Genomic DNA, 20,554 nt, shown 5'->3' on the forward strand with positions numbered 1-20,554 from the left:
GCCACCTATCAAGCCAGGGAGGGACTCAAAGAGGGAGGCCGGCGACAGCCCAAGATGTACGGGCGTCGCTGGTCGTTTGAAGAGATATCGGACAGCATGTGCCACAGGAGGCTCCGCCTCAACAAGTGGATGGTGCAGCACCTATGCCATATCCTTGTGGACTGGCACTACATGGTGGAGGAGGCTTCCCGCTCCCAGTGTCTGTCAAGGTCACCGCAGCCCTGAACTTTGACACCTCGGATTCATTCCAGGACTGGAGCAAGGACTTGTGTGACATATCCCAACCAACAGCCCACAAGTTGCATCCATGAAGTCACGGATGCCCTGTTTGCTCAGGCAGCTAACTATATAAACTTTGATCTGGATCAAGTCCACCAGATGCCTGGGCAACAGGATTCTCTGCCATCCCAGGTCTAGGGGGCATGTCGCTTTGCATGCACTGGCTGTCATCCCAGGTCTAGGGGGCATGTCGCTTTGCATGCACTGGCTGTCTGGGAACACCTTTCATTAACAGGAAGGGCTTCCATTCCCTGAATGTCCAGCTCATGTGCGACCACCACCTGAAAATCATGCACGTGTATGCACGATTCACTGGCAAGACAGCGACATCCTGGAGCATTTGGAGATCAATGGCGTCTTCGAGGGATCAATGGCGTCTCCACCATGGCGGAGGCGGAAGAGACTCCCTCCACTGCGCATGCGTGGGAAGCTGTCAGCGGCCGTTACGCTCCCGCGCATGCGCCGCCCAGAGATGTCATTTCCGCGCCAGCTGGCGGAGCACCAAAGGCCTTTTCCACCAGCTGGCGGGGCGGAAATTCGTCCGGCGCCAACCTAGCCCCTCAAGGTTGGGGCTCGGCCCCCAAAGATGCGGAGGATTCCGCACCTTTGGGGCGGCGCGATGCCTGTCTGATTTGCGCCGTTTTGGGCGCCAGTCGGCGGACATCGCGCCGTTTCCGGAGAATTTCGCCCCTGTTCTCTACAGCAAAATAAATCACCAACTTATCTGTGCAAAATGGGAGAAAGATAAATTTCACCTCGTGGGTAGGATTTGAGTCTAAATAATATGGGGTCAATCTATAAATATTATGGCATCTCAGCTAGCTGCTCCTCTAGTTAGGCTGTTTCAGTAAAATTATGGCACCATCATTTATCCACCAATGTGGAAAATTGTCCAGGTATATTCAATCCCCAAGAAGTCAAGCAAATCTAATCTAGCCAATTAAGAAATCTGTCAACATTCTCATCATCAGCAAAGTGATGGAGGAAGTCATGCCATTAAACAACACCTAGGGCGCTATCCAACGGCCATACTGTGCCTGAAAAGCAGCTCACCCCCTGCTCCCCTAATACCACCACCTTCCCACATCCTGCCTTCCCCATTTCAACTCTCTTAACAGCACCCCCCCCCCCACCCCCCCGGCCCACTGACCCCTCAAGACGAACATAACCTTCTCCAGCCTCAGGAGTTCCACCAGGTCATTCAACCACACCCCCGCTTTCGGGGCTCTGAGTCCCGCCACCCGAGCAAAATCCATCTCCGGGCTATCAGGGAGGTAAAGGCCAAGACATGGGCCTCTCTCACCCCCTGGACTCCCAGGTCTTCCGACACCCTGAATATCGCCACCTCTGGACTCGAGACCACGTCCACTCCCAATCCCAATAGCTCAGACATCAAGGCCGCGAACCCCTGACAGAACCCCTTCAACTTTGGACACACCCAGAACATGTGGACGTGATTCACGGCCCACCCCCACACACCCCTATCCTCTACCCCCTCAAAGAACATACTCATCCTTGCGAACGTCATATGTGCCCTATGTATCATTTTATACTGGATGAGGCTTTGCCTCGCACATGATAAGGACGCGTTCACCCTCCGCAAGGTCTCTTCCCACGTATCGGCCCCCCACCTCCCCTCCCAGCTCCTCCTCCCACTTACGGTTTATTCCCCCACCAGGGATCCCTCCCATTCCATCAACTCCTTATAAACATCGGACACCTTCCCCTCCCCATCTCGTCCCTCTACAGCACCTTGTCTTACAACCCCAGGGGCGGCAGCCCAGGAAAGGACGGCACCTCTCTCCTTACAAAGTCTCCGACCTGCAGGTACTTAAAGACGTTCCCCCTGGGCAACTCGTACTCTGCCTCCAGGTCCTCCAACTTCGCAAATTTTCCCCCTATGAACAGATTGCCAAATTGCTCAATCCCTGCCTGCTGCCAGCCCCGAAGCCTCACATTCAACTCCGCCCCCCCCCCCACCCCGTCGCAAACCTGTGGTTGTCACAAATCAGTGCCTACACCGAGGCACCCTCCAGTCCCAAATGCTGCCTCCATTGCCCCCACACCCTTAGGGCCAACACCACCACTGGGCTCACGGAGTACCTACCAGGTGGCAACGGTAGAAGCACCGACAACAAAGCCCTCGAACATGTTCCCCTATCTCCATCTGATCCCACAATGACCCCTCCCCCACGGCCCATTTCCTAACCATAGCAATATTCGCCGCCCAGTAGTAATTCAACATGTTTGACAGCGCCAGTCCTGCCGCCACCCCCCCCCCCCCCCGCCCCCCCCTCTCGTGCTTCTCCCAAAAAGCCCTCCTAACCTGAGGGGTCTTCCCCGCCCCCACAAATCCAGAGATCAATGCATCAAACTTCTTAAAAATAAGGGATGAAGACTGTGAGGTTTTGGAACACAAACAGAGACCTTGGCAGCATCGTCTGCACCTGCCCTGCCAGCGACAGCGGCAGCACACCCCACCTCTTGAAATCCACTTTCATCTGCTCCACCAGCTGAGCCAGGTTCAACGTGTGCAGCTGCGCCCAGCTCCACGTCACTTGGATACTCAAGTATCTAAAGCTTGCCCATTCCACCCTGAAAGACAACTCTCTTACCTCCTTTCCTGCCCTCTAGTCTCAATCTGGAACATCTCGCTCTTCCCCATATTCAACTTGTATCCCTAGAACTGGCCAAATTCCTCTTAAATCCCCATGATGCCTCTGATACTGCCCAATGTGTCTAAAGCATACAGCAACAGGTCGTCCGCATACAATGAGACCCTGTGCTCAATGCCCCCTCACACCCGCTCAATCCCTCTCCAGTTCCTCAACGCCCTAAGCACCATTGACTGTGGCTCTATCGCCAAGGTGAAGAGCAATGGGGAGTGCGGGCACCCCTGCTTCGTCCCCCGATCCAGCCTCAAGTGTCCTGAACTCACTCGGTTCGTCCGCATACACAGTACCGGTGCCTGATACAGCAATCGGACCCAATCTATAAACCCCTGCCTGAACCCGAACCTCCCTAACATCTCCAGCAGATACTCCCACTCCACCCTATCGAATGCCTTCTCCGCGTCCACCGCCACCACTACCTTCACCTCCTGCCCCTCCGAAGGCATCATGATTACATTAAGCAGCCTCCCCATGTTCGCTGTCAACTGCCTCCCCTTCCTACAAGCCGTTTGATCTTCGCCTGTCACTCCCGGGACACAGTCCTTGATTCGCGAGGCCAGCACCTTCGCCAACAGTTTGGCATCTACATTCAGAAATGATATCAGTTGGCAGCACGGTGGTGCAGTAGTTAGCACTGCTGCCTCACGGCGCCGAGGTCCCAAGTTTGATCCTGGCTCTGGGTCACTGTCCTTGTGAAGTTTGCACTTTCTCCCCGTTTGCTTGGGTTTCGCCCCCACAACCCAAAGATGTGCAGGGTAGGTGGATTGGCCTTAATTGCCCCTTAATTGGAAAAAATGAATTGGGTACTCTAAATTTATAAAATAAAAATAAAGAAAGAAATTATATCAGGCGGTACAACCCACAATGCTCCAGATCCTTATCCTTCTTTAATATCAGGGAGATGGAAGCTTGTGACAATGTAGGGAGGAGTTCTGCCCTCTCTCCCTTGCTTCATTGTACGCTCTCACCAGCAGTGGCCCCAGGTCTGCCCCAAAACATTTTATAAAACTCCACTGGGAATCCTTCCGGCCCCTGGACCTTCCCTACCCTGCCTGCATTGTCCCCATGCTGTCCATCACCTCCCACAGTCACACAGACTCTGCCTACATATGCTGTGTTTGTGAACCTGCCTCCACTTCACCTGATGAAAGAGCAGCGTTTGAATGAATGAAAATGAAATGAAAATCGCTTATTGTCACAAGTAGGCTTCAAATAAAGTTGCTGTGAAAAGCCCCTAGTTGCCATATTCCGGTGCCTGTTCGGGGAGGCCGGTACGGGAAAGCTTGTGATTTCAAATAAACTTTAATCTGGTGTTGTGAGAATTCTTACTGTGCCCATCCCAGTCCAGCACCATGGGCGTCATTCTCCGACCCCCCGCCGGGTCGTGGAATGGCCGTTGGCCGCCGTGAATCCCGCCCCCGCCCCCGCCGAAGTCTCCGGTACCGGAGATTGGGCGGGGGCAGGAATCGGGCCGCGCCGGTTGGCGGGACCCCCCCCGTTCAATTCTCCGGCCCGGATGGGCCGAAGTCCCGCCCAGTAATTGCCTGTCCCGCCGGCGTAAATCAAACCTGGTATTTACCGGCGGGACCAGGCGGCGTGGGCGGGGTCCTGGGGGGGGCGCGGGGCGATCTGGCCCCGGGGGGTGCCCCCACGGTGGCCTGGCCCGCGATCGGGGCCCACCGATCCGCGGTCGGGCCTCCTGTGCCGTGAGGGCACTCTTTCCCTTCCGCCTCCGCTACGGCCTCCACCATGGCGGAGGCGGAAGAGACTCTCCCCACTGCGCATGCGCGGGAAACTTTCAGCGGCCGCTGACGCTCCCGCGCATGCGCCGGGAAACTGTCAGCGGCCGCTGACGCTCCAGCGCATGCGCCGGGAAACTGTCAGCGGCCGCTGACGCTCCAGCGCATGCGCCGCATTTCCGCGCCAGCTGGCGGGGAAACAAACGCCATTTCCGCCAGCTGGCGGGGCGGAAATCCCTCCGGCGTCGGCCTAGCCCCTCAATGTTGGGGCTAGGCCGCCAAAGATGCGGAGCATTCCGCACCTTTGGGCCGGCGCGATGCCCGTCTGATTGGCGCCGTCTTTGGCGCCAGTCGCCGGACATCGCGCCGTTGGGGGAGAATTTCGCCCCATATCTCCACATCATTAATAACATATTAATAGGGTATTTCAATTTAAAGACAAGTTTCTCCAAAGGGAATTCTAACAGTTGCAACATATAACCAACCCCTTGCTGCCTATGGCCAAAACTGCTGATTGTTTTTTTACGAATTTGATACCATTTCAAAATGTAACGTTTTAAGAGACTCCAGCGAAGAATTCCTCTTGAAGTAAATCCATAGCCTAAATTGCTAATGGAAAGAAATGTTTTAAAATTCTGACATATAACAGGTTGATTATTCAAATTATAACACTCAGTTTAAAAATCCTTCAAGCCCCTTCAATTTTATTGTCAAAATATGTCACCTTTTTCTGCACATTGGACCACTCAAATGATATCATGAGTTTAATCTTTCTCAAACTCTTTTCCTCCATGACGTCACCCAGAGAACAATTCATGAGAAATTAGAATCTTGGTAGGAAAGTTGAAGGAGCAAAGAGAGGATTTTGAGCTTGTTGAATGATGAGACTTAATGAGGTATCCATTAACTGTCAGATTTCACAGCAAGTGCTTTCAGCTGAGTAATTTGCGTTGAGTCTGAGATCTGAGATAAGTCTGTATACAAACTGTGAAAATTAATTTCCACGCTTTACAGAAATGTACTGCATTGCTAAAAAATATAAGTCTGTTTTCCATGCATGTATTTTTTTAAAAGAAGAACCAATTTCACTGTTTACAATATGACCGAAAAGTTTTTTAGAAAAAAATTGAATGGCAAAAAGATTGCTTTTCGTGGAACATTGCAGCTTTCAGATCAGAGTTTAAAACATTAGTTTCTACCCCAACTGGCAGGTGGAGCCTTTCAAAGTGCCACATGCAGACTGATCTGGAATCCTCACAATTGACGAAGCAGCAGGGAGCCCAGTTTAATGCTGTAAAGTGTCACAGTTATTTTTGTATGTATTGAACCAAAATGGCAGGTGTAACTATTTTCCCTGCGGTTAGCTAATGGAGTTCTTTTGTAACGAGAAGATTGCTGACAAACCAGCCAGTAATTACCCTGACAGTCAGAGCCGCTCCTCACTTGTGATGTTGACCGCTATTTTACTGCTGTTCAAATGCTGATAATCCCATCTTTTACTTGTCGAGTTACATTTTTTTTTGTAGTGCCATTACAGGCGTAATTAATGTAAATTGAAAAGAGTTGAAAAGATCTTTCCCATGTTACATTCTGGAGACAGGTAGATATTGTACTTCTTTTGTTCTAATTTTGCAGCTCATTAGAGAGAGAATTGACAGTACACAGAGTTGGGAATGAATCTTTTTCCATTTGAATATAATACTGTGGTACTATTAGAAGCATGTTAAGTGAAAAGGTTACAGCTTCTCCAATATTTAAATCTACTGGTAGGTTTGGTACTGAGTCGTTCAGGTGAAAGTTCATTTGCTGGTCTGTGCTGGGTTGGCTGATCTTAGTAACAGCAGAATTGGCAGTACTGCGATTGGCCTCCAGTGCCCATAAACTAAAGAAAATGGGAAAGGGTAACCCACTAATGATCCAGTGAGCCACTCCTAAAATGGTTGAGTGTGTGTATATTTAATGAAGACCAAGTTTTAACCCAACCTTCAAATTATGCAATGGTATCTAACTTGACCACTCCCCCTTGGAAAACATTCGTACACCTGCATCCTCATTCTTAGTGACAACTGATGTCCCCCTTATCACTAACATTCAAACCATAAGAAGTAGTCTTTCCTTATTCACTACATCCCATCATTAAAAACCGCTCACATGTCCTTAGCCTTCCTTCCTTCAATGAATATAATTCCAGTACCTCAGTTCTGCCCTCATTAATACAGTTTCCCACCTTTGTCATCTTTCTCTATCTACATTATACATTCTCCAAAGCTTTAACGTCTTGACTATGATGAGGCTGTGGAGCCAGTTTAACTCAGTGGGCTGGACAGCTGGTTCGTGAGGCACAGCAAGGCCAACAGCGCAGGCTCATTTCCCCTACTGGCTGAGGTTAGTCATGAAGGCCCGCCTTCTCAAACTTTCCCCTCGCCTGAGGTGTGGTGATCAAAAGGGGCTGGTTTAGCATACTGGGCTAAATCACTGGCTTTGAAAGCAGACCAAGGCAGCCAGCAGCACGGTTCAATTCCCGTACCAGCCTCCCCGAACAGGCGCCGGAATGTGGCGACTAGGGGCTTGTCACAGTAACTTCATTTGCAGCCTACTTGTGATAATAAGCGATTTTCATTTCATTTCATTTCCTCAGGTTAAATCACCACCAGTCAGCTCTCCCCCTCAAAGGGGAAAGCAGCCCATGATCATCTGCGACTATGGCAACTTTACCTTTATAACAATGTTGTACTGTAAATATGGCCTATCCAATGTTTTATATAATGTCGGTGACCATTTGTTATGACTGTATCAATCTGTATTTGCCCTTTCAGGAAATTATGTACATGGTTTCACTATTAACCACATTCTTCAGCAACTTTCAACTCAATGCATTTTCCCACTCCTTGGGCGAGATTCTCCACTCCCGCGCCGGTTGGGAGAATCGCCTGGACCGCCAAAATTTCCCGGGACGCCGGACCGACTCCCTCCCGTGATTCTCCCAAGCGGCAGGAACGGCCCCGTCGAGTTCCGCGGGCCGCAGGCCGGAGAATCGCCGGAGACACCCAAAATGGCGATTCTCCAGCACCCCCGCTATTCTCAGGCCCGGATGGGCCGAGCGGCCAGCCCAAAACGGCGGGTTCCCCCCGGCGCCGTCCACACCTGGTCGCTGCCTTCGGGAACAGCACGGGAACGCTGGGGGGGGGGGCCTGCGGGCGGGGGAGGGGGATCCTGCACCGGGGGGTACCTCAAATGTGGGATGGCCCGCGATCGGTGCCCACCGATTGTCGGGCCGTCCTCTCTGAAGGAGGACCTCCTTCCTTCCGCAGCCCCGCAAGATACGTCCGCCATCTTCTTGCGGGGCGGACTTGGAGAGGACGGCAACGACGCATGCGCCAGTTATGCGGCGCCAGCCGCGTCATGTATGCGGCGCCGCCTTTACGCGGCGACAAGGCCTGGCGCGTGTAGATGACGCGGCCCCAATCCTAGCCCATTATCGGGCCCTGAATCGGTCGGGATAGGGGCCGTTTCGCTCCGTCGTGAGCCTCGACGGGGTTCACGACGACATGGGCACTTCGGCGCGGGAGTGGAGAATCCCCCCCGATATTTTCCCTTTTAATATGCATTGCCTCACACTTAAATTTACACTTATTCTACTAATCTATTTGCGTGCCAACGGTTTCACTCTGCAGTCTGTGAGGGATTCTGACAGAGTTTTTATTTATTTATTTTTCCAATTAAGGGGCAATTTAGCGTTGTCAATCCACCTACTCTGCACATCTTTGGGTTAGTCCAACCATTTATAAAGTGACAAATTCGCCTTAGTTCTGACAGAATGGAGTTTTGTTAGGTAACTGTGAGGAACCGCACTATTATTATGTAAACTCAACTGCCCATTCATCACTAAACATAATAAGAGATTTTCAGTTGGGTGTAGTGGCAATCATAGTATCATGTGTGCAGGGTAATGAACCGCAAATATACTATAGGACTATGTTCTACAGATGTCAATAATTGCAGGAATCCGGAACACAGGAAATTGGAAAGTCATTGACATCACTAATATTTTGTTCACTAGCTGCACATTCATTCAACAGCACAAACAGGTCCGAGAAATTCCCAATGAACTGGGTGCACACAAAGTCAAAGAACTAATGTCAGCCAATCAAATTCTGTTGACTATTTCAGTGAGTGATTTCTGATTTATGAACACTGTTTCTTTAAATAATATAAGCCATGTTTACCTAATGCTGACTCTTTTATTGTGTCACAGATCCCTCTGACCCCAATGCACAAGTACAGGCCCCGAATTCACTTAATTCAGAATACCGAAGAGCTGAAATCTAAGCTTTGTTCATGGACATACTGCTTCCCAGAAACAGAATTTATAGCTGTGGGTCACTACCATAGCAAAATGGTATGTTTTTGACTTGGGTGTTATGTAATATGTATAATAAGTATGTAATCAACTCCAGATTATCACTTAAACATTAAGTTACAATGTTATATCATAATTTTAAATCACCAAGTCACAATATGGACAATAGGTTGGTTGGAGTCACACCTAGCACAAAGTGTCGTGTTGGGTGTTCTGATGCACAAATGATCCAACACGGCTGTAGATGGTACAACTCTGTTTTATTGTCTAATCAACGGTAACTACTAACTACTGGCTTGGGTATGTGCTTCACCAGCTAACCTGTGGACCAAGCCCTAGCACTATCTTAGTGAGGCACTCAGCACATGGTCTATGTCTGAGTGGCACGCTGTAAGCTCTGTGCTCTGAGCTATCTCCTGGTAGAATGAGCAGGAACTGTGGTGTTCCCTGTTTTATAGTGCGTGTGCTCTCACTGGTGATTGGCTGCGATGTTATGTGTGTGCTGGTTGGTCCAATTGCCTGTCCGTCAGTGTGTGTGGGATTGCACCATGATATGCTGATCTGGATATCATGACATCCCCCCCTTTCACAAAGGATATGTGCCTACATGCTAATAAATAGAAATGTGTACTGAGTGCATCTGAGTATGTGTGTGCAATATTTACAACATGTACATGAGGCTAAACTATATACAGAGGAAGGTGTCAGGTGCAACGGAACAACAACGTTGTACCAATAACAGAACAAATGCAATCAACAAACGACAAGAGAAAACTTCTGGAACAATGAACGACAAGAAAAAATACTCGTTAACAGTACTGTAAAACAATTCAGTGAGTCCAATGTGCTAACAGGCTCATAAGTCAAGTCTCTCAGGTGGGCGACGAATTCGGGTTGACCGCCTCAAGGGTGGGTCAGGATCCACCGGCTGAGAAATGGGCCTGGCCACGGGAAGAGGCAGAGTGGCAGGAAGCTCAACAAAGTCGACATCAGGGACAACAGGAGGGTGTGGCACCGGTGCATGATCTCATAGCGAGCGCGGAACCAGACGAAGGGCCCGCCGATTACGGCGGCGAATAGAGCCATCAGGCATACGAACCAGGAATGAGCGGGGAGCCACGTGGCGGATAACCTCGGCAGTTGCCGACCAGCCACCCTCCGGTAGGTGTGTGCGGACGTTGTCTCCAGGCGCCAGGGCAGGAAGATCAGTCGCCCGAGCGTCATGTGCCACCTTCTGCTGAGCACGCTGTTGTTGCATCCTTCGCAATACTGGAGCATGGTCGAGGTCAGGAACATGAATGGACGGCACAGTGGTCCTGAGGGTGCGACCCATCAACAGCTGGGCTGACGAGAGGCCCGTGGACAATGGGGCCGAGCGATAGGCCAGCAGGGCTAAACAGAAGTCAGATCCGGCATCAGCAGCCTTGCAGAGGAGCCGCTTCACAATGTGGACGCCCTTTTCTGCCTTGCCATTCGACTGAGGATGCAAGGGACAGGACGTCACATGTGTGAAGTTGTATGAAGTGGCAAAGGAAGACCATTCTTGACTCGCAAAGCAAGACCCGTTGTCAGACATGACGGTGAGCGGAATTCTATGGCGAGCAACGGTTTCTTTGCATGCCCGGATGACAGTTGATGACGTTGTGTCGTGCAGGCGTATGACCTCCGGATAACTGGAGAAGTAGTCAATAAGAATAATGTAGTCCCTGCCGAGCGCATGAAAGAGTTCCACGCCCACCTTTGCCCAGGGGGACGTGACCAACTCATGGGGCTGAAGTGTCTCAGGGGGTTGCGCCGGCTGAAACCTCTGGCAGGTGGGGCATTTGAGCACAATGTTGGCGATGTCGTCGCTGATGCCCGGCCAGTACACAGCTTCTCGGGCCCTCCGCCTGCACTTTTCAACTCCGAGATGGCCTTCGTGCAGTTGTTCGAGGACAAGCCGATGCATGCTGTGTGGGATCACGATCCGGTCCAACTTCAAGAGGACACCATCAATGACGGCCAAGTCATCCCGGACGTTGTAAAATTGTGGGCACTGCACCTTGAGCCACCCTTCCGTCATGTGGCGCACCACAGGTTGTAGAAGGGGGTCAGCCGCAGTCTCACGGCGAATGTGGGCCAGACGTGCATCAGTGGCCGGCAGATTGGCCGATGTGAAGGCTACCTGTGCGTCGACCTGACAAACAAACCCCTCCGAGTCGGGCGGTGTGTTGACTGCCCTGGACAGAGCATCTGCAATGATGAGATCTTTCCCCGGGGTGTAGACAGGTTGGAAGTCGTACCTCCGGAGCTTGAGCAGAATGCGCTGGAGGTGAGGGGTCATGTCGTTGAGGTCCTTCTGAATGATGCCGACCAGGGGGCGATGGTCGGTCTCCACAGTGAACTGCGGAAGACCATATACATAGTCGTGAAACTTGTCGATGCCAGTCAACAGGCATAGGCACTCCTTCTCAATCTGCGCATAGCGCTGTTCTGTGGGGGTCATGGCCCGCGACGCATAGGCGACCGGAGCCCATGATGAGGTGTCGTCCCGTTGCAGGAGTACCGCCCCAATGCCAGACTGGCTGGCGTCAGTTGAGATCTTTGTTTCCCGTGTGGTATCGAAAAACGGCAGTACCGGGGCGGTGGTGAGCTTGACCTTGAGCTCCTCCCATTCACTCTGGTGTGCGGGCAGCCACTGGTATTCCGTTGTCTTTTTGACCAGGTGGCGAAGAGCAGTCGTGTGCAAAGCAAGGTTAGGAATGAACTTCCCTGGACGCTGAGAAAGCCTTCGATAGGGTAGAGTGGGGGTACCTGTGGGAGGTGCTGAAGAGGTTCGGGTTTGGGGAGAGGTTTGTCAGGTGGGTTAAGCTGTTGTATGAGGTCCCGATGGCGAGTGTGGCCACAAATAGGAGGATGTCCGAGTACTTTCGGTTGCACCGAGGGACGAGACAGGAGTGCCAGCTCTTCGCACTGGCGATTGAATCCCTGGCTATGGCACTGAGAGAGTCGAGGAACTGGAGGGGATTGGTGCGGGGTGGGGAGGAGCATAGGGTGTCGCTTTATGCGGACGACCTGCTGCTGTATGTGGCGGACCCGGTGGGAGGAATGCCAGAGGTAATGAGGATGCTTAGGGAATTTGGGGACTTTTCGGGGTACAAGCTCAATATGGGGAAGAGGGAGCTGTTCGTAGTTCAGCTAGGGGACCAGGAGAGGGGGATCGGCGAACTCCCACTAAAAAGGGCGGAGAGGAGTTTCAGATATTTGGGGGTCCAGGTGGCCAGGAGCTGGGGGGCCCTGCATAGACTTAATTTTACAAGGCTGGTGGAGCAAATGGAGGAGGAGTTCAAGAGGTGGGACGCGTTGCCGCTGTCCCTGGCGGGTAGGGTGCAGTCAATCAAAATGACGGCGCTCCCAAGGTTTTTGTTCCTGTTCCAGTGCCTCCCCGTGTTTATCCCGAAGGCTTTTTTCAGGTGGGTTAACAGGAGTATAATGGGGTTTGTGTGGGCGCGAGGGACTCCGAGGGTGAGAAGGGTGTTCCTGGAGCGGAGTAGAGATAGGGGGGGGCTGGCGCTGCCCAACCTCTGTGGGCACTACTGGGCCGCCAATGCGACAATGGTGCGCAAGTGGGTGATGGAGGGGGTGGGGACTGCATGGAAGAGGCTGGAGATGGCGTCCTGTGTGGGTACGAGTCTGGGGGCGCTGGCAACGGCGCCGCTGCCGCTCCCTCCAAGGAGGTATACCACGAGCCCGGTGGTGGTGGCGGCCCTCAAAATGTGGGGGCAGTGGAGGCGGCACAGGGGGGAAGTTAGGGCCTCGGCGTGGACCCCATTACGGGGGAACCACCGGTTCGCCCCAGGAAGAACAGGTGGAGGGTTTTCGGGGTGGCACAGGGCAGGCATACGAAAGTTGGGGGACCTGTTTGTGGACGGGAAGTTCGCGAGCTTGGGTGAGCTGGAGGAGAAGTACGGGCTCCCCCCGGGGAACACCTTCAGGTACTTACAGGTAAGGGCGTTTGCCAGACGGCAGGTGGTGGAATTCCCACGGCTACTGCCACACACAGTACAGGACAGGGTGCTCTCGGGGGGGGTGGGTGGGAGTGGGGAAGATCTCGGAAACTTACCAGGTGATGCAGGAGGAGGAGGAGGCCTCGGTGGTGGAGTTGAAAGGTAAGTGGGAGGAGGAGTTGGGAGAGGAGATCGAAGAGGGGACGTGAGCAGATGCCCTAGGGAGGGTGAACGCTTCCTCTTCATGCGCGAGGCTCAGCCTCATACAGTTTAAGGTGCTGCACAGGGCACACATGACCGGGACAAGGATGAGCAGGCTCTTTGGGGGTGAGGACAGGTGTGTTAGGTGCTCAGGGAGCCCAGCAAATCACACCCATATGTTCTGGGCATGTCCAGCGCTGGAGGAATTTTGGAAGGGCGTAGCGAGGACGGTGTCGAGGGTGGTAGGGTCCAGGGTCAAACCGGGCTGGGGGCTCGCAATATTTGGGGTGGCAGAGGAGCCGGGAGTGCAGGAGGCGAAAGAGGCCGGAATTCTGGCCTTTGCGTCCCTGGTAGCCCGGCGAAGGATTCTCCTTCAGTGGGAAGATACGAGGCCCCCAAGCGTGGAATCCTGGATCAGCGATATGGCAGGGTTCATTAAATTGGAGAGGGTGAAATTCGCCTTGAGAGGGTCGGTACAAGGGTTCTTTAGGCGGTGGCAACAGTTCTTAGACTTTCTGGCAGAACGATAGACATTGGTCAATGGCAGCAGCAGCTCGGGGGGTGGGGGGGGAGGGGGGGGGGGGGGCGGGAGGTGGGTGTACTTTATTTTTGTTTATGTTATTTACACTGGAGGGTCTGAGGGGGTGTATACACCTGTTGTCTTAAGTCGGGGTGTTAATGTTAATTTATTATTTAGGTACGGGGGGGGGGAGGGGTTTGGGGGGTTGCTTTTTTAGATTGTGTTTTGTACTTAACCCTGTTGGGTTCTTTTTTCTTTCTCATTTTGTTATTGATATTTTATGAAAACCTTTAATAAAAATTATTTTCAAAAAAGGAATGAACTTCCCCAGGAAGTTGACCATCCCGAGAAAGCGCAGCACTGCCTTCTTGTCTGGCGGCTGCTGCATGGCTGCGATGGCTGCCACTTTGTCGGCATCCGGCCGCACACCCGACCGGGAGATGTGGTCCCCCAAAAACTTTAGCTCAGTTTGGCCAAAAGAGCATTTGGCTCGGTTAAGGCGCAGGCCCTGACCCCGTATCCGTGCAAAGACACGCTGGAGACGACTGATGTGCTCCTGTGGTGTGGTGGACCAGATGATAACGTCGTCTACGTAGACGCGTACCCCTTCGATGCCCTCCATCATCTGTTCCATGATGCGATGGAACACTTCGGAGGCCGAAATGATGTCGAATGGCATCCTATTGTCGCAGTATCTGCCAAATGGAGTGTTGAAAGTGCTCAGCTTCCTGCTGGTCTGATCCAATTAAATCTGCCAAAAGCCCTTTGAGACAACAAGCTTCATAGAATCATAGAATCATAGAAGTTTACAGCATGGAAACAGGCCCTTCGGCCCAACCAGTCCATGCCGCCCAGTTTTTACCATTAAGCTAGTCCCAGTTGCCCGCACTTGGCCCATAACCCTCGATACCCATCTTACCCATGTAACTATCTAAATGCTTTTTAAAAGACACAATTGTACCCGCCTCTACTACTACCTCTGGCAGCCCATTCCAGACACGCACTACCCTCTGAGTGAAGAAATTGCCCCTCTGGGCCCTTCTGAAACTCTCCCCTCTCACCTTAAACCTATGCCCTCTAGTTTTAGACTCCCCTACCTTTGGGAAAAGATGTTGACTATCTACCTTATCTATGCCCCTCATTATTTTATAGACCTCTATAAGATCACCCCTAAGCCTCCTATGCTCCAGGGAAAAAAGTCCCAGTCTATCCAGCCTCTCCTTATAACTCAAACCATCAAGTCCCGGCAACATCCTAGTAAATCTTTTCTGCACTCTTTCTAGTTTAATAATATCCTTTCTATAATAGGGTGACCAGAACTGCACACAGTATTCCAAGTGTGGCCGTACCAATGTCTTGTACAACTTCAACAAGACGTCCCAACTCCTGTATTCAATGTTCTGACCAATGAAACCAAGCATGCCGAATGCCTTCTTCACCACCCTGTCCACCTGCAACTCCACCTTCAAGGAGCTATGAACCTGTACTCCTAGATCTTTTTGTCCTATAACTCTCCCCAACGCCATACCATTAACTGAGTAGTTCCTGGCCTGATTCGATCTGCCAAAATGCATCACCTCACATTTATCTAAATTAAACTCCATCTGCCATTCGTCGGCCCACTGGCCTAATTGATCAAGATCCCGTTGCAATCCTAGATAACCTTCTTCACTATCCACTGTGCCACCAATCTTGGTGTCATCTGCAAACTTACTAACCATGCCTCCTAAATTCTCATCCAAATCATTAATATAAATCACAAATAACAGTGGACCCAGCACCGATCTCTGAGGCACACCACTGGTCACAGGCCTCCAGTTTGAAAAACAACCCTCTACAACCACCCTCTGTCTTCTGTCGTCCAGCCAATTTTGAATCCAATTGGCAACCTCACCCTGGATCCCGTGAGCTTTAACCTTCTGCAACAACCTACCATGCGGTACCTTGTCAAAGGCTTTGCTAAAGTCCATGTAGACAACGTCTACTGCACTGCCCTCATCTACCTTCTTGGTCACCCCTTCAAAAAACTCAATCAAATTTGTGAGACATGATTTTCCACGCACAAAGCCATGCTGACTGCCCCGAATCAGTCCTTGTCTCTCTAAATGCTTGTAGATCCTGTCTCTCAGAATACCTTCTAGCAACTTACCTACTACAGACGTTAGGCTCACCGGTCTGTAGTTCCCAGGCTTTTCCCTGCTGCCCTTCTTAAACAAGGGCACAACATTCGCCACTCTCCAATCTTCAAGCACCTCACCTGTGGCTGCCGATGATTCAAATAAGCTTGGTGAATATTTTTGCCCGAGCCATCTCGCTCGTGATTTCTTCTCGTTTGGGTATGGGGTAGTGTTCCCTCATAATGTTGTGATTTAAATCTTTTGGGTCGATACAGATCCGGAGCTCGCCGGAGGGCTTCTTGACGCACACCATGGAGCTGACCCATGGCGTTGGCTCCGTGACCCGGGAAAGCACTCCTTGGTCCTGCAGGTCCTGCAGCTGCTGCTTGAGGCGGTCCTTGAGTGGTGCTGGGACCGTACGAGGTGCGTGAATGACCAGGTTGGCGTCCGGTTTGAGCCGTATTTTGTACGTGTAGGGCAATGTGCCCATGCCCTCGAAAACCTCCTGGTAGTGAGTGGAGCTGCGCCCTAAAGTCTGTATCTGGGAATTGGACGTGCCTTCTGGAAGCAGAGTGTGTACCCGCTGAACGAGGTGGAGGATCTTGCACGCCTGTGCGCCTAACAGAGTCATTCGAGGATCCTACGATTTCAAACGATAATGTGGCTTTGTCTGAGTTGTGTGTAACATCGAGCTGGCAGGACCCCGTGGCCGGGATGATGTTTCCATTGTAGCCAACCAGCTGACAGTGGGATGGCAGAATCGGTGGTTTAACCTTCAAGGTCTGGAAGGCTGACCATGTGAGGAGATTGGCGGAGGCACCAGTGTCCAGGCAAAATGTGATCTGGGAGCGGTTGACCACTCATCACCCGGATAAATGCTGTGCACTGGCAACGGCTGGTGGTTCCGACTTGGGGACATCCGGTTCTTGTGGATTACTGCAACGCGGAAGGGCTCCCTGACTTCAGTATCGTTGGTCTGCATACTATCTGGATATAACTCAGTGTAGGTGGTTGATGTTTTCCCTGGAGCAGGATGGCGGATTTCTGAAAGGGTGCAGGTAGGTCTCACAGTCGCTGGTTTGCGTCCACTACTGGTATCATATCGTGTTGGGTGTTCTGATGCACAAATGATCCAACACGGCTGTAGATGGTACAACTCTGTTTTATTGTCTAATCAATGGTAACAACTAACTACTGGCTTGGGTACGTGCTTCACCAGCTAACCTGTGGACCCAGCCCTATCACTATCCATGTGAGGCACTCAGCACATGGTCTATGTCTGAGTGGCACGCTGTGAGCTCTGTGCTCTGAGTTATCTCCTGGTAGAATGAGCGGGAACTGTGGTGTTCCCTGTTTTATAGTGCGTGTGCTCTCACTGGTGATTGGCTGCGATGTTATGTGTGTGCTGGTTGGTCCAACTGCCTGTCCGTCAGTGTGTGTGTGATTGCACCATGATATGCTGATGTGGATATCATGACACAAAGGAAGATGGTTGTGGTTGTTGGAGGTCCGTCATCTCAGTCCCGGGACATTACTGCAGGAGTTCCTCAAGGTCGTGTCCTAGGCCCAACCATCTTTAGCTGCTTCACCAATGACCTTCCTATTATCAAAAGATCAGAAGTAAAGATGTTTGCGGATGATCTGATGATTGTACAATGTTCAGCGCCATTCATGACTCCTGAGATACTGAAGCTGTCTATGTCCAAATGCAGCAAGACCTGGACAATATCCGGCATAGGCTGACAGGTGGCAAGTAGCATTTGCTACACACAAGTCCCAGGTAATGCCATTTCTAACAAGAAAGAAACCATTGCTCCTTGACATTCCATGGCAGTACTATTGTTGAATACCCTATCAACATCCTGGGGGGCTACCATTATCCAGAAACTGAACTGGACCAGCCATTTAAATGCTGTGGCTGCAACAGCAAGTCAGAAGCTAGCAATCCTCTGACGAGTAACTTACCTCTTGACTCCCCAAAGCCTGTCCACAATCTGCAAAGCACCAATCAGGGGTGTGGTGGAATACTATCCACTTGCCTGGATGAGTGCAGCTCCAGCAACACTCAAGAAGCTCAACACCATTCAGGACAAAACAGCCCTCTTGACTGGCACCCCATCCATTATTCCCTCCACCACTGATTCACCATGGCAGCCGTGTGTACCATCAACAAAATGCATTGCAGGAACTCACCAAGGCTCCTTAAGCAGCATCTTCCAAACACGACACTATCATTTGGAAGGACAAGGGCAGTAAATAAATGGGATCACCACCACTTAGAAGTTCCACTCCAAGCCGCTCCTGAATTGGAAATATATTGATGATCCTTCACTATCGCTGGGTCAAAATCCTGGAACTCCCTCCCTAATACCACCATGTGAACAGATACAATTCAGCAATCAATGGTAGTTCATCTTGAATGGTCTCCCTCTATACCCAAGGCAGGAATCCAGTCTCTAGCATTTGAACTGCCCTCAGTGTGTACATGACATCCCCAGGCCTCCCCTTACAAGATGATTATATCTTGGAGGATGACAAGTGGCTGAGTACCCCCTCAGCTGTGAGAGCGCTTTCACAATAAAGGTCTCAATTAGGCTTAATTGGCCCAAGAACTAGCTCCCTTTGGTGATTGGCTACTGAGTTTCCTACATTACAAGAACGACTCCACCTCAAAATATATTTCATTGGCTGAGATGCCTTGGGTTGTCCGCTGGTCGGGAAAGCGCTATGTAAATGCAAGTCTGTCTTTCTTTATAGTGTTTCTGCAGTGTAGTGGTTATCACATTCACTTAACATGTGAAACGTCCCCAATTTGAAACTGGGTCGAAGCATTTTCAACCATTGTTCGTTCATGCATAAAGAGATAACTCTCAGTAAGGCTATTGTCAGTTCTCCTCCAGTAGTCTATACACTTACAATCATCGTACTTATGTCATGGCTGTAAACATGGTGCCTTGAATGCCATGACCAGTGCACTGGGAACATTGAGGTTTGTAGAGTCCATTTTGCTTCTATGCAGCAGGACAGGCCCTTGATTGTTTGACCTCATATCTCTTTATGCATGGCTCTGTAATGATCACATGGCAATTAAGACCAACTGCACTGCAGCACCCAAACTCAATGGATTCTCGCCTGTATACGCACCATTAGTAAAGGAGCAAAGCTCGTTCATTGTTCTTCAGACCCTCAAGTCCAGAACTCAGCTGAGCCATGCTCTCCATGGAACAGGAAATTAATAGAGTGCCCCTTCAATTGGCCCAAAATTGTTGTGCTGAACTCCTCCCAGATGCTCAGAGACCATCCACCACCAAATTTTTCAAGCTTGTTTTTTCAACTGTCATTCATCAGTGATTGTGAAAATGATGCTCTTAACCTTTTTCAGTGGGACCAGCCCCCAACCAGCCCTTATCGCCCACCAATTTCCTCCTATTTTCATCCAACTTCCTAATTCCCATTCCTCCTGTGACTATACAGCCACCCACTGTTACACGTGACCCCATCATTGTTCATGCCGATATTCTTGTTCTTCCCCCCCTGAACCCTTCAATGTTGTTGACCCAATGCAGTTTATCAATCTGATCCTTCCCCTTCTCGAGACCAAATGCACATTGATGTTTCGGGAGCCCCCTCATGAGACCATCCAATATTCCCATGGCTTTTCAGCTACCAACATACAGGATCCAGATGCCGAAGACTTCCGATGAGGGTGATGTGCTGAGTAGACGCATATCAGGTTGCTCTCCTCCAGACCAGAACCAAATAGGCATTTTTAGGTGAATTTTGCCCAAAAATTCGAAAGCAAGTTAACCTCAACTGAGAGAAGAAAAGAATAGAACCACAATGCCAGTGAATGGGAGCTCGAGGGGTCGAAGGACGGCAGAAGTGGCAGAAAAGGCCACGAACAACAGGCGGACGATCCGGCAGATGCACGAGGCGAGGGCCCCCCCCCCGGCCAACCATGAGAGAGGGAGGCCGACGGCCCAAGCTTCCGCCTCCTCCCAACCACCTGGAGACAGATGGAAGACATTCCTTATGAGGTAACTGACTGCCACAAAAGAGGCGATAAAAGTCTAAATACAGGTGGCGGTGAGGGTGGCGGTGACAGAGGCGATGGTCACCATGCAAAAAACGATTAACTGATAGGGGAAGAAGGTGGAAGCACAGGAAAATACAATCCATGAATTAGAGAAAGCCTCGTCCGAGCAGAGCAGCAGGATCGTCACCCGAGAGGCAGAAGTTAGAAGGTTGGTGGCAGCCCAAGGAAAATTAAAAGGGAAAGTCGAGGACCAAGAAAACAGGTCCCGATGCCAGAACATTTGGATTGTGGGCCTGCCAGAAGGTATTGGGAACAGGGACCTGACAGGCTACGTCGCCTAAATGCTGGGCAACCTTGTCGGGAGAGACAGCTTCCAAAACCCCACCGTAGATCGACAGAGGGCACAGGTCGCTCAGGCAGAAACCCAAGGCGGGGAAACAACCGAGGGCTGCCATCGCAAGGCTACACTGATACCAGGAGCGTGAGAGGATCCTGAGGTGGGCGATGTCATAATATCCACGCATGTATATAATGAAGTGCAGACAGGCAGTGATTGACACACAGGATGACCAGTAAACACACAACACAGTGCAGCCAATCACCAGACAGGACACTACCAATATAAAGCCAGAGGGCACTAGGTT

At 51.1% G+C, this 20,554-nt stretch overlaps 1 protein-coding gene across 1 annotated transcript in view; it reads left to right on the forward strand.

The window, feature by feature from the left end:
* fam222aa (family with sequence similarity 222 member Aa) overlaps positions 1-20,554 on the forward strand; it is a 624,697-nt gene that overhangs the window by 68,976 nt on the left and 535,167 nt on the right. Inside the window, exon 4 of the mRNA XM_072479809.1 lies at positions 8,946-9,089. Within this exon, the coding sequence (XP_072335910.1) occupies positions 8,946-9,089 (144 nt within the window). The remainder of the gene's footprint in view (positions 1-8,945; positions 9,090-20,554) is intronic.

The sequence above is a fragment of the Scyliorhinus torazame genome, chromosome 1 (genome assembly GCF_047496885.1).
Source record: "Scyliorhinus torazame isolate Kashiwa2021f chromosome 1, sScyTor2.1, whole genome shotgun sequence".
Taxonomy (NCBI): domain Eukaryota; kingdom Metazoa; phylum Chordata; class Chondrichthyes; order Carcharhiniformes; family Scyliorhinidae; genus Scyliorhinus; species Scyliorhinus torazame.